This window comes from Lichenostomus cassidix, chromosome 2 (assembly GCF_008360975.1).
Source record: "Lichenostomus cassidix isolate B80296 chromosome 2, HeHo_3.0, whole genome shotgun sequence".
Lineage (NCBI taxonomy): Eukaryota > Metazoa > Chordata > Aves > Passeriformes > Meliphagidae > Lichenostomus > Lichenostomus cassidix.
In genome coordinates this window covers 112,019,453-112,033,400 of record NC_139482.1, presented here as the reverse complement: position 1 = coordinate 112,033,400, position 13,948 = coordinate 112,019,453, and the positions used below count along the sequence as shown (strand labels likewise).

At 34.7% G+C, this 13,948-nt stretch overlaps 1 protein-coding gene across 2 annotated transcripts in view; it reads left to right on the top strand.

Annotated features, from left to right (window-relative positions):
• The window catches only part of RB1CC1 (RB1 inducible coiled-coil 1), a 65,176-nt gene that overhangs the window by 36,894 nt on the left and 14,334 nt on the right, over window positions 1-13,948 (top strand). For both annotated transcript variants that reach the window (XM_085052835.1, XM_085052834.1), the window contains exons 11-15: window positions 79-160; window positions 1,001-1,062; window positions 2,065-2,168; window positions 4,595-4,721; window positions 9,408-11,323. In XM_085052835.1, the coding sequence (XP_084908961.1) occupies window positions 79-160; window positions 1,001-1,062; window positions 2,065-2,168; window positions 4,595-4,721; window positions 9,408-11,323 (2,291 nt within the window). The remainder of the gene's footprint in view (window positions 1-78; window positions 161-1,000; window positions 1,063-2,064; window positions 2,169-4,594; window positions 4,722-9,407; window positions 11,324-13,948) is intronic.

Here is a 13,948-nt window from a genome sequence, read left to right as displayed (position 1 = left end):
TTTGGGACCAAACCTTTGTGTCTAAATGTGTCTAATTGTATAAATTATCAACTAACTACATATTTTTCCCTTTCACAGTGGGCAGGTGCTTTAATAAAAGACGGGAAACATCTATATGAAGCTGAAAAGGCAAAAAGGGAATCTTTTAGTAAACTATTTAGTAAGTATTTTCTCTTCTGTGAAATAAGAATTGTGTTGAAGTATATGTCTTGTCATTGTAGTTAAAATATTGCCTTTATATTATAAATTCAATACCTGATTTTTTTAACTTAAATAGGAAGTGCATGTTGATCCTATTATGAACAAAATATTTTCCTATTAATCAAATAAATTAACTATTTCATATAGATTATCCAAAATAACGTACAAGTTGCGATTAATGTTTGTAAAAGATAAAATTTCTCATTATCACATTTGAATGCAGTTTGTGCTTAAACATGCCTTCTGAGCTCTATTGTTCTTTAAATAACACTTACAAAACCTTTACTGAGTATTTGGGTACTGCTATGACTTCATGTGTACTACTCCAGAAAAATGCAAGAACTAAGACCCATTTCTAAAGACCTTCACCAGAAGTTAAAAAAAACAAAACAAAACTAAAAATAAAGATTCTGCTAAAAGAATTCTGATTACTTTTTCTGTGAAATCTGCAACTTGTGTTCTGAATGTACAGCTAAAGTAAGAAAACTGAGCAAACGTTTATAAATTTTTCTTTGAAAGGAGATGAGCAAGATGATAGTGAAAATTTGGAAAATAGGTTGAGGCTTTTGCCTGTGTGAACATTAAGCAAAAAGAGGCTTCCGTGAAGGGAGTTTTGCTTGAATGGTGGGTTTTGCCTGATGTTCTGTTGTCATTTGCAATTTTATGTAGTCAACAATATAAGTAGTAATGCTTTCAAATGTAGTTCAGCTATTAAACTGCTGTGACTTTAATTTATTTTTCTTGAGACATTGTTGCATTTCTTCTTTAAATCAGTTGTTTCTTTCGGTTTTTTCTTCAGGGAAGTCTTTTCTAAGGAATCGTTTGTTTAGAGGACTTGACTCGTGGCCTCCATCCTTTTGTGTATGTACTCATATCCTTGGGTTTATTTAATTTCTATATAGTTTCATAAATTAAAAACCTGGGCTTAATTCACTGAAGCTATATGTCTTTCACTTTGCTGTGACACAAATGAAAAAGCTGGGAGCTAGTGTGCTTTGCCATTTCAAGTGACCTGTATTAACATTGGTTTGTAACTTGCAGTGCAGTGGAAGAGGAAAAGTGAACTCTCTTTTTTAGCAGTCCTTTTTTAGTGTGTGGTATTGAAAAAAAATGCTCTTAATGGTCATAAAAAAGAAGCCAGAAGGAATAATTTGATAATCTAATTGTCTTGTGAATAATAGAGCAATAAAATTAATTGGATGGTAAGAGCAAGTAAAAGTTTTCCATGTTTTCTGATAATCACTGGATGAGTGGAAAACCATTTTTGTCTCTTAATTGGCTGATAACATGAGGGCATTGTAATTAAGCATTGCCTGTTAGCTTTGATTTCATACAGCGTGGTTAATTAAAGTGAGCTAACTCCCTGATTCTAATGTTTCCACTCTCTTTTGCCTTTTTAACCTTTTCAGCTTCTCCTTTCACCTTTTTTTTATTTAAAGGATACTTGGAAAATAAGAATGCTACTCATTTCAATGTTTCAAATACTGGACTGAATGAATATTTGTATGTGTAGCAGCACAATAAATAAGGCTTCAGTGTCATCTCTTATCCCTTAACTTCTAAACACATCCATAACATTTACGAAGCTTTTTAATAGGGAGGAAGTTGGACTAGATGCTCATTGTAGGTCCCTTCCAATTGAAATGCTCTACTGCTGCCCAAGCACTACGGATAGTTAGTCATTACAAATGTAAGGTTTTTTTGGGGGGAGATGGGACCAGACAGGGTTTCTTAAAAATTTTTTGAGAAAGAGATCAGTTTACCACTAACTTTTGTGTTATTTATTAAGCTCTTTTTAATCCTTCTTTAGCAGTCTTGATACTTGTCTTTACAACAATGTATAAATTTATATGTTCTTTACAGACACGAAAACCTCGCAGATTTGACAGTGAGCTTCCAGATATCTCATTGAGTGACTTGCAGTTTTTGCAGTCTTTCTGTCCTTCAGAAGTACAGCCATTACTCAGGTAAAGCACCTTTTTGTACTTCATGTGTTATGGAAATAACTTCCCCCAGGGGTCCCATTCCCATCAGTTTTCCACCCCCTTAAGTAATTTTCCATAAAGAACAGATAAGGATATTTTCTGTATTGTTAACATTCTTAAGCAATGATCTTCGCTGACTTTTTGCAGATACACATGTACTCAAGCTGTCATGATTTAAACATATTTATTCTGTATTAAGATGTAAAGGATTTTCGGTGTTCCTTTGAGCTGCCTCAAAGCTAAAAAGCAAAAAAAAAAAGTGGTCATCAGTTTTAAACTGAAATAAACTCATAATTGTGTTTTGTCAGATCAAAATAAGATTTGATTATTTTTTCTTTTGCTTTCTGTTGTGTGGTATTCTGGAGGAAATAAAATAAATGTCTTTATCTCAGCATGAGATTATAGAGATCTCCTATATTCAATTACTACTTTTTCTCTGATTTTATTAAACTGATTTTACTAAAAAGTGTATTCTCTAACTGCCTCTGCTGTCTATGTAAATCCATCATTTTGAGTAGAAGCTCTATTTCTGTGTTTCCTACTTCCCAGCAATGAGGCAGACATGCATATGTAGACAGGGAGGCTACTGGTTTGTCTCACAAGCAATTTACAGGATTAGTTCCTTATCTAGAACTTGGACATATCTTTGTGAAAAAGATGAATGTTAGTGTGAGCTTCCAAACTCTTATGTTTTAAATGTAGAGCAGTCAAGCCAAGATAATAGGCCAGAAATAGGCAGTAGCAAGTTCTGTAAGGTTCTAGGAGGAGATCTATCAATACGACCACATTCAGATGTTGCACATATCATCATCCTTCTCCTGAAAGAGATCTGCAGTTAGAGATTTGCTGAGATCCCTCTTTTTTGTTTTTTTTTTTTTTTTTAGTCCCAGGGCCACAGTCCTACAAAGTTGGGATTGCATTTACAGAGGTAAATGCAAGAGGAGGATGCTTCACTGCTATCTGTCAGGTTCACCAATAGTGTCAGCCTGTTATCTGTTACTGAGGCATAAGGCAGGAGCTAAATTCACTGCATTTTTCACCTATATTTTGTACTGGCATTCTGTTTAATTCAGAATTCCTGGCTATCTTTATGGTGTTGTTGGTGGAGTTAACAGTAGGTGTAGTGAGCTTAGCCAGCTTGACAGTGGATTTACCCTAGGTCACGTTATAGCTGATGTACCCTGTTAATTTCTCTTGTTCTGCTCTTAGGCTTGCTCCTCACTGATTCTGCTGGGGAAAAAAATGTGCAAGCTGTAGGATCTTATTGCTAATGCTTGCATGATGTTTTGATTTGTGAGAATTTTACAACCTTCCTGGGAAGTTTACACTGAGTTCAGAAAGAATTTTGCCTTGCTGTTGTCAGAAAACCAGTCACCAACTAGGGTATTTGTTGGTCCAAATTGTAGTGACAAAGCTTTCCACTTGATGGCAGTAGAGGTGGGATTATGTCTTGTTCCACCTGGATTCTGGACTCAGGGTTGCATTTGGTGGAAATACAGATGATAGTGGTGAGCTTGCAAATTGAGTGGGCAAAAGAATCACACACCTTGAGTGGATGCTGATCTTTAGAAGAAACTTGAGAGCAGTATTTTCTTTGGTATTTTCATTTAACATTTAAAGAGCAAGTAACAAGCAAAACTGAAAGCCAGCACTAAGTCCTTTTCTATCACCACTGAACCTCTGAGCTGCATAATTAAAATGATGTTTTAATTTACTTACAATGCTTCAGTCTTCTGAAATTATATGTTTTGGCAATTACAGAAATCTTAATTCTGTAAAAATACACTAAATTATACTTGCCCTATATATTGAATGAGAATAGAGAATATAGACTACATTGAAGTGTAATCTGCTTTTTCTGTATTGTTAGTCTAAATGAACTCTTGCTTCATGTTTTTAGCTTGTCTTGCAACACTTGAAATGTGATCACGACACATTAATCGGTCTTTTAATTTAGGTTACCTACCATGAAAATAAAATAGTAGAGAATTAATTGCTACTTCAAAGGAAGAGCTGGATTGGAGAGAATCCAACTGGAGACAGGAATAGAGTCATTTGCAAACACAAATGCTTCAATTAGAGATCTCATCACTTCTGTTACTGTCATTGTAACTCTGGATACTACTGGCAGATGTTTTCCTTGGAGGGAAAGACTGACATTACTTGGCCACCATTGTTTATTGTTGTCTACTTCTTAAAAGCTCCCAAATTTTTAATTTCTAACACAAATAGCAGGTGGTCTTAGTAGACTTTTTTTCCATGTAAAATAAAGGAAATTAAGAAGTTCAAGCCTTATACAGAGGGAAGCTTTAGTACTGTTGAAATATACACATAATAATTTCATAGATTGGAATATTAAACTAACAGTGTGGGGAAAAAAAAAAAGTAATCCTGTACTATTTTTTAAGGGTTCCTATACTTTGTGACTTTGAACCTCTTCACCAGCATGTACGTGCTCTACATAACCTGGTCAAGGCAGCACAGAGTTTGGATGAAATGTCACAAACCATTACAGACCTGCTGAATGAACAAAAGGTATTTTTGCTTTTCTTTATCAATAAAAAAGAGAGTATTATATTTAAATCAGTAGACTATTTCCATAATATTGTTTTATCAAACAATTTAGAATGCATCTTTGTTTTTTCCTGCTGTAAAGACTTAACTGCCTAAGTTTTGTTTCTAGTAATGAACTAATAAATATTCTGAGAATATTTAACAGATATTTGTATTCCACAGAAGTTGTAGAAATAGAATTGCACCGTTAATATTTTTGTTTTCTGTCATTTTCAAATCTTCTGTCTGCAGAATGTGTACATTCTGCCTTCATTGCTTTAGTATATATTCAGTGCAGTTGTTACTTCTCTAGATTTCTGCATTGTTTCTTAGGTCCTTGTGGCACAAGCAGTTAAGGAGATTTTAGGGCTTTGGTTGACTGTTGTGCAGTCTTTTTCTTTGAGTATAGAAAGAACAGATGGTAAAAAGATCTCTTCCTAGTTTCACTCTGCCTGTCAAACAGATTCCTTCCCTAAGAAACTGTATTTCTGCCAATCACTTTTGCTTCTCTGCAATCAGCCTCTAACTTTCATAATGCACCATATAGGTTCCTTTTAGCTTCTGACTGCAGCCTCTCTGATGGAAACTCTGGGTGAATTGAGCAGTGCTATTTTTTGTGAAGTTGACTGCTTCAAACTGGGTTTCTTTTGCTGTAGAAAATCAGTAGGTTTTTCTGAGGAGCTATACTATTGTCTGTGGTGTAAATGGTTGTATGCACTTGGCTGACTGAAAACATCTTGTATAACACCTAAGGCAATGCACATACTTAATTTTAAATAGCAATTTCCTGCTTAAACCAGGTGACATGAAGTTTTCTATAATTTTATTTCTCTGCGACTTGGACAGGAGATTTATTTGAAGTCTTTTATTTATGTAAAATCTGAAATCTGGGCTGCTTTTTGTTCTGTAAAGTAAGAAAGTTGTGTCATTTAAGTAATTTCCCAGCTATTTTTTCTCTGCATGATGATTGTTTTTCAAATGAATAGCCATTAAGGGTAAGAACATTAGGGCCTGAACAGTGTAATAGCCACTGAAATGGCTGGAAGTGAAATTCTGTGAAATCTTGGCCTTTTCTGAACATCCCCTTACAACAGACCTTCTCTAAAATATAGAAGTTCACTCCCAGTATGGAGCATCCTGAAATTTATCTGGTAAGAAACCAGGATCGTGACAGGTGTTCTGATGAATGAATTTTCCACAAAGGTTGGAAATGCCAGAAGGGTGTGAAGTTTAAGTTTTAATTCAAAATATGCATAAAGTAGAAAAATAAACAGGAAATATGCCTGACTTTTTGAAGTCTTCATAGCTTCCCATTCTTTGTTCAGACTTGTTTGTCTGAGAAATTTTTATCAGTATCTGGCTGTACCAAAAAAAGATGTTTGCCAAATCAGGAAAATACTCTTCCCATTCTTTTCTTTTGCTGTGCTTTGCTTTGACCAGTTTGGATTCTTCGCTCACACGGAAATGTCAGGTGCTTAGACAGATTTGGATAATTGTCTCTTTCCTTAGAGTAAATTGCATTGCAGTCAGAGCTGGGCCATTCATGATGTCATCTTAAAAATGTCCATCTCTGTGTGTCATTTCGGTGATTCATTTGAACTCTTTTTAGAATTGAAGCAAATAGATTTGTCAGAGATTTTTTTTCTTCTCAAAGACAGTGTTGTTCTCAAAGACAGTGTTGTTGTTAGGTGATTGTTACTACTTGATGAAACACACAAGGTCTTTCTCTGTGTTGCTTTGTTCTGAAGATAGTATAGGAGTGTTTTTTAAATTATGCTAATTTTGCCTATGTAGAATTACTGAAATATTTTTTAAAATTATCCTTTTATATCCTTGGTATTGCTGGGAATTCACTCTAAATAATTAGAAGGATGAATAAACATTTCATAATTGTCCTGAAGATGCCTACATCTTCATGAAGGCACATGTTCTGGTGGTGAACTGAAATACCATCCCATCTTGGTGCAGGTTTGGCAATAACTGTGCAGGTGTTGAGAGTGTTGCCCATATAGCAGATTATTGCTCTTGTACTCTACCAAGGAGACACATTTGAGTCCAGCCTCCCTTTTCATACTAAGAAGCCTGGCTCTTCAAATTGAACTGGGATAGTTTCCATGGATTGTTGGTAGTGCAGCAGTTGAATTCTGTCAGGGTCAAGTGTGAGTTTATCCTTCTGCATCAGCCACAGCAACTGGTCTTTTAATAGTTGCTTTAGGCAGGAGAGAAAGGTTGTGACTGCAGACAAGTGAGCAAAGAGTAAGTCAGAGGGGATCTAATACCTTACTGGGGGTATTAAGAGCATTTCTTTTTAATTGTTCCCATAATTCTTACTGTTTCAGCTCTTAAGTTCATAGAACATTAGTAATGGTACGCTTCTCTATCTGATGTCTTATTTTAGTATTACATCAGAGTAGTTAAAGAACATTGTTGAGGTTATTTGTTTAATGCGTTGCTACTTTGAAATACGTTTTCATTTTTAAAACTTTCTGTTTATTCTTTGTAATTTAATAGCCTCACATCAAAACTGTTGCTGTGCCTTCTTATTTCCATAAAACAAAGTTTAAGCAGATCAACAGTAGGGTTAAAGTTTTTCTTCAGGAGCTGTTTCTTTTCAAGATGGTCATGTTTCTTAGATGACTAAAAATCAAACAAATTATTAGTGATGAAGGATGGAAGAGCAAGGTAATGGTTGAGGTATGGTGTTAAAATGCATCTGAGATCTGTTGGAGCACTGATACATTCAGAAAACTCTGCATCTCTTTCTGTTTGTGATCGTGATGATCCTGTGCATACCCTGTGATTCTGTTTGCCTTACGTATTTTAACTGTGTGTGTTTCACTGTAATTTTTCTAGGAAAAATAGCTTTGCTATCCATCTTGTTACAAACTTTTTCAGGAATGTGTCCTTGGTGGATATTGAGTCTGTACGTTGCTTTTTGGCTTACACTGGGATGTATTCTGCACTTGCTGAAGTTTAAGGTTTATATTTTTATCTTAAGAATCTACAGATATGTTGTTGGTGTTAGGTCTTTTATATTCCCATATAGTATAGTATATGTATATGATATATATACATATATATGTATATATATGTATATGATATATATACATATATAGTTTATGTATATGATAGTATACAACATATGATATGTTGTATACTATCATATACAAAATATCATATATGTTGTATATGATAGTTAGCAGCATAAGGTACTAAGGGAGTGTAGGCTGATCATTTATTTGTTCCTACTTCTAGTAGTTGTAAAGATAGTAAAGGAGAAGACTACTTACTTCACTTACTCTGTCAAACAAAGCTTGCAAGCAATAAGTTTATTATGTTTGATCTATTAAATTGTGAAGTTAAAATCTGTAACTGAATATAATCTTTCAGACACATCATGCTGTAAGATTAATTTTTGTCACATACACAAAGTGTGAATGTCCCAGAACACAGGCTGTTCGCATAATCTTGAAGGCTGATGTTGATTTTTTTTTTTTAAAGCATTTAAGAATGGAGTTTTACTGAATTGCAGGTGCAAAGAAGTCCATGCAACTTGGCCTGAGTTACAACTATTATAACTATGATAAATCAAACTTCAGCTGAATTCACTTAATTTCCATGGCAATATAGAAATACATAGAAATGTATGATGTCTTTGAAATACCAAAGATTGATCTTCCAACATGCAGTTCAGAGCAGGGTGTGCACTGGAACCTGAGATCTTTCTTAATAATTTGTATAGTATTGAGGAAGAACTGATGATAATGAGATTTAAAATGTTACCTAATCAAATCAATTTTCCAATTAATTGTGAAGGAAAGTTTTTAGCCTTTTAAGAATCAAAAGCACTGTAACTGATCAGAATTGCTTGGGGACAGTTCCATGAAGGTGGAGAAGTTTTAACTTATCTTCTTATTAGTTCACAAGCTGCTTTTACTCATGGATTATTATGGGTGATTATTCTAACCATTCGCTTTGCAAGTGAGTAATGAAGGGTCTGATGCTACAGAATCAGTCTTGGTTGTTTCCAGGGTTTAGAAGCAAAATGAGAAAAATTGGTAGTATGTGAAAGGGGCAAAAATCCACTCTGGCTGTGATGCCTTGCATTCTGAAAAGTCAGAATGTTGGTTTTAATTAGAATGTGCCTTTCATTATGCTGTTCATTATGTTCTACACTCAAATGCAGAACAATTGATACATGGTTTTGCTATGTTAATAGACAACAGTTTTGTTATAGTAAAGCTTTTTGTAAACCTTAGTCATGTATTTTAAAATTGGCCTGCTTTTTTAATAACAGTATTGGCAATAATAGAATAAAAATATCTCACTACATTTTTTAGGAAAACTGAAACAAGTAGGCTGTTAAATACAAAAGCCTACTTCTGACTGGTAAGATACAGTTGGGTGTGCTCTGCATAGGACTTTTGGCTGGATGAACATTTAGTATTTATGTGTTTACAAATGAAGCTTTTCTGAAGTTTAATGGAACATGTCCCTGAATTTCTGCAATTTTTCCTTATATTTCAGTAGTACATATATTGGACTGTTTCAAATAATAAGGCTGATTTTTGTAAGTTCTTGTTTTGCATGGTAATTTTTAATTAATTTCTAATACTAACAGTTTTGCTTATCACTTCAAGAGTTCATGTCTTGTTTTATAACTTGTAGGCCTCCAATAGTCAAGCATCGCCACAATCTGCTACCACACCAAGGATGGAAAGTGCTACAGGAACTGCAATTGCTACCTCTTCAAGAACTCCTCCATCGCTCAGCCTTCAGGGTCCCCTGTGTCCTCCTGTGTGTCCCCCAGCTCCATTAGAAGAATTGTCTCCAGACAGCATCGATGCTCATACGTTCGATTTTGAAACTATTGCCCATCCAAACTTGGAGCAAGCTCTTAAGCAAGGATCATTAGACTTGGATTCATTAGCAGAAAGTCCAGAATCTGACTTTATGTCAGCAGTTAATGAATTTGTAATAGAAGAAAATCCAGTGTCTCCTAATGTAATAAGTGACCCACAAAGCCCGGAAATGATGGTGGAATCTCTTTATTCTTCAGTTATTAATGCAATAGACAGTAGACGTATGCAAGATACAAGTTCTTGTGTAAAGGATGTTTCAGTAGAAAATGCTTCTCTCAATGTTCGTGTGGAGAAGTGTAGGGTTATTGCTCAAGACTCAAAGGTACATTTAAGAGGTATAAAGGAAGATCTTTGCCACTTTAGAACACTTGTACAAAGAGAACAGTGTGACTTCTCTAATTCTTTGAAATGTACTTCCTTAGAAATAGTAAATACAATTGAGAAGGTAAAGCTTTCACTTGAAAAAGCACTAAACGATAAACATCAAAATGAATTACAGTCTTTGAAAAGCGAATATGAAACTAAAATTAATAAATTATTGGAGGATGGTGAAGAAAGTAAAAAGAAGATCAAAAAGTTAAAAGGTGACCTTTTAGGCCTTGAGGAAGTTCTTCAAAATAAGAATGATGAATTTGCATTAGTGAAAAATGAGAAAGAAGCTGTAGTTTGCCTTCAGAATGAAAAAGACCAGAAATTACTTGAATTGGAATGTCAAATGGAGACACAAAATTCTGAAATTAGGGAACTGAGGCAGTCACGTGAAACAGTACTTGAAGACTTGAAAAAACTTCATGTTGAAAACAACGAGAAACTACAACTCCTGAGGGCAGAACTTGAGAGTTTGGAGCAAAGCCATTTAAAAGAACTGGAAAGCAACCTACAAGCCAGGCATTCACAGGAATTTGAGAAGGTCCTAGCTGAGCACAAGGACTGTTTGGATAAATTAAAAAAAGAGAACCAGCATAGACTTGAACAAATGCAGGAATCACATGAAGTAGTAATGCAAGAGAAACAACAGCAAGTAGAAGAGTTACAACTCAAGGTTTCAGATCTGTCTGACTTGAGGTGCAAATTAGAAGTTGAACTTGCCCTGAAAGAGGCAGAAACTGATGAAATGAAGCTTCTTTTGGAAGAAAGCAGAAACCAGCAACAAGAGACCTTAAGATCTCAGATTGATAAGGAAACTGAAAGCCTAAAAAAGGAGATAGATAAATTAAACAATAAACTACAAATTAGCAGTGATGAATATCAAGTGGGCTTATCAGAACTAAGGACTCTGATGACAATTGAGAAAGATCAGTGTATTTCTGAGCTAGTAAATAGATATGAAGAAGAATCAAATTTGCTTAGAACTGAATTAAATAAAGTAACTCTTCTTCATCAAAAAACCGCTGAGGCAGAAAAAAGACTTTCAGAGCAAATAACAGAACTGCAAAGTAAGTTAGAGTTGGAAGCGAGTGCCCTAGAGAAGGAAAAAACAGAAAAATTGTCTCTCTGTGAGCAGCAGGAAAAATATGAAGCTATTATCCATAAGCTAAAGGAAGAGAAAGAACTGTTAGTATCTAACCAAGAACAAGACAGGCAGTTGCTCATTCAGAAGCTCAATTGTGAAAAAGAGGATGCAGTACAAACTGCTTGTAAAGAGTTTGAATTACAGAGGGAAGCTGCTGAAAAAGGGCTTTTGGAAAAAATACAGCAACTTGAGATGCAAGTAAATCGGAGGTACTGTAAGAATTAAGTTACTGTGTTTTCCTAGTATTTTAAAGTAATCAATATAGTATATTCATTACACACTCTGCAGTAATTAAAATTTCTGTATTTGTAATAGTGTTTATCAGTATTGGTTTCAATATTCACACAAGTTACTTCCCTTTTATAGGTAGTGTTGTTCCCATGTCTGTAGTTAATCTCAAAGATTGTAAAATACATTACACAATATTATTTTGAGGCAGCAATGAAGGTTTTATATTTCAGTCTGTTAATGTTATGTTGAAGGAGTGGTTCCACAGTAGCAAGTTACTTGAAATTCTGATTTTGATGGTCTCAGCTCCTCTCCCCTTTCCCTTCCTTGTTCTGCTGTTAGCACTGTGAGAGCATGCAGTGACTGGCTTTTAGGTTAGCCTCATAACTTCCTTTCTTGGCTAACTGTACACCAGGTTGGTGATAATGGTGGCATAAAAACTTGTGTGGGAATTCATATATGGCTGACTGAGAACTGTCCCAATATCACATGGACTTTCATTGACTTTTGCTGCCCCACTTACATATTTCAGGGTCTTCAGTTTGAGCTTCATAATGAAATACAGGGGTGCAACATAATCTTAAAGAACATCCTAATGTCATTGTTTTTCCTTGTTAATTTCTGCAGAGATTTTTCTGTTGTAAAAAGAAAAATATATTTTTCCCTTGCCAAGAATGTATAGAATTATTCTTCATGACTTCTTATGTCTTACCTACTTACGAGCTTGTAATGCCTGCCAGCAGCCGTGTTGTTAGAGATTTTAAACAGTAGAATTTTTCAATGTGGCTAATGCGTAGCAACTTTTTTTTTTTAAATGCTAGCATTTGTCTTTTATGTTCTTGTAGTGTAAATCAATGCAGTGGGTAGATCTTGCTTGTAAAATATCTTAATAGAGGAGTTTTTTCACAGGTATTAGGCTATACCAAGTATGCAAAATGGGAAAAGGTTAATAAAATGGACAGAATGGGTATAAAAGCCACAAGAATACTGCAGAAAATGAGTACAGATTTAATTTAGCTTTTAACTTTTGAATATCAATGTAATGTTAAAAAAAATGGTAGGAGAGGGGAGGTCATGCAGAGTACAACAGCAAAGTGCAAGGAAAATGGGACTATCTGCTTCACTGTAATTGTCTGCTACCTGAGGATTTTCTCATGCCAGCAAACCCATCATTACGTGATGTTGTGTTAGCACCTGTGTTCGCATGTCAGTATATTAAAAAATGCATCAAGATAATATTGCTTCTTTGAGTTAAGATGGGAAATAATGAAACAAGAACAGCCCTTCTTAATTGAAGAGAATATTCTCTTAATGAAATAGGGTGAAATGAGAAGAAAAATTATAAATTCTGCTTTCTTTTCCTTTTCTGTGTATTAATGCATTGTAGAAATTTGAAGAACTTGACTCAACAGGAAAAAGATGTAGCTGTGTCATCAGACTTTTTAAAAATCCATCTACACTTAAATATGAACTTGTGAGCACAGCTGTGTGTATTCTTATCCAAACTGGATAAAAAAATAATGTATTTCAAAGAAATATTATCTGCTTCAATCTAAAGAAGTGCTGTTAATTTGTTACAAGTTCTGTCAAGTAATTTAATTTTTAGTGCGACATTGGAATATATTTTGTCTCCTAAGGCTTCTTTTTATGCCTTTATTCTGCTGGTTTTTTTCCCTCTGTAAATCAAGATACATTATGTTTTATCTCCAGACGGCATATATGTTAAGTAAATTTGTCCTAATATTTCAAAGTCACTGTTTAGTTGCTTGATTTTTGAATTCCTAAAACCCTAAGCTGCAGCAGTAACTCAGGTTGATTTGTTATCCTCACTCATTGTTTTGCAGTTGACTTGTCATGGTAGAAACCACCTTGTATTTGGCATGTGACTATATGTTTGCCAGATAAAAGCTGTACTCTGCCAAAGTAATGTTACATTAGCCATTCAGAAGGTACAGACAGAGAGAGGGATCATTAAATTTGATCTGAGTATTGCACTGGTATCAGGAATTTACTCTTTGAACTTTCCTGAAAGCTGACAAAGGTACTTAGAGGCAAAAAGAAATGTTTACAGTCCATGTATTGCCACGGTGTAAAAATTGCTGTGATTTGGTGTGTCTGAAAATCAAGTGATTTTGATAAGGCAAAATAACAAAACTGCAAGGCAATTGTAATTCTGTTTATTCTTTCTACACTATGTAGTACTAGCCAACTGAAAACCACAGTTTCTTTAATGATTTATTGTTAAGCAGTTTGCAACAGTTTCCTGGTTAGTTAAAAGATTGTAATACTGTAAAAGATGCTAAGAGTAGAATAGGAATCCTGAAATCAGAATTACTGCTTTGATATCTTCCAGTGTTAGTATTGTCCAGTGACTTCTGTTAGACTACTGTTAGTAGTAAAGCTTCTCCACAGAGCATGTACTCTCTCTCTCTCTTAGCTAGGCTTCATTTAGAAATAAATTGAAATTTAATCAAGCACGAAAATGTTTTCTCAGTGGCACAAAAAAAAGAATTTGCGTGACTGTTTCGTTACTTTCTTTTCTCTGCTTATTTTACTTCTGACTTCTAGAATGTCAAAGGATATTTAGCCACTCTGAGAACTTCAGT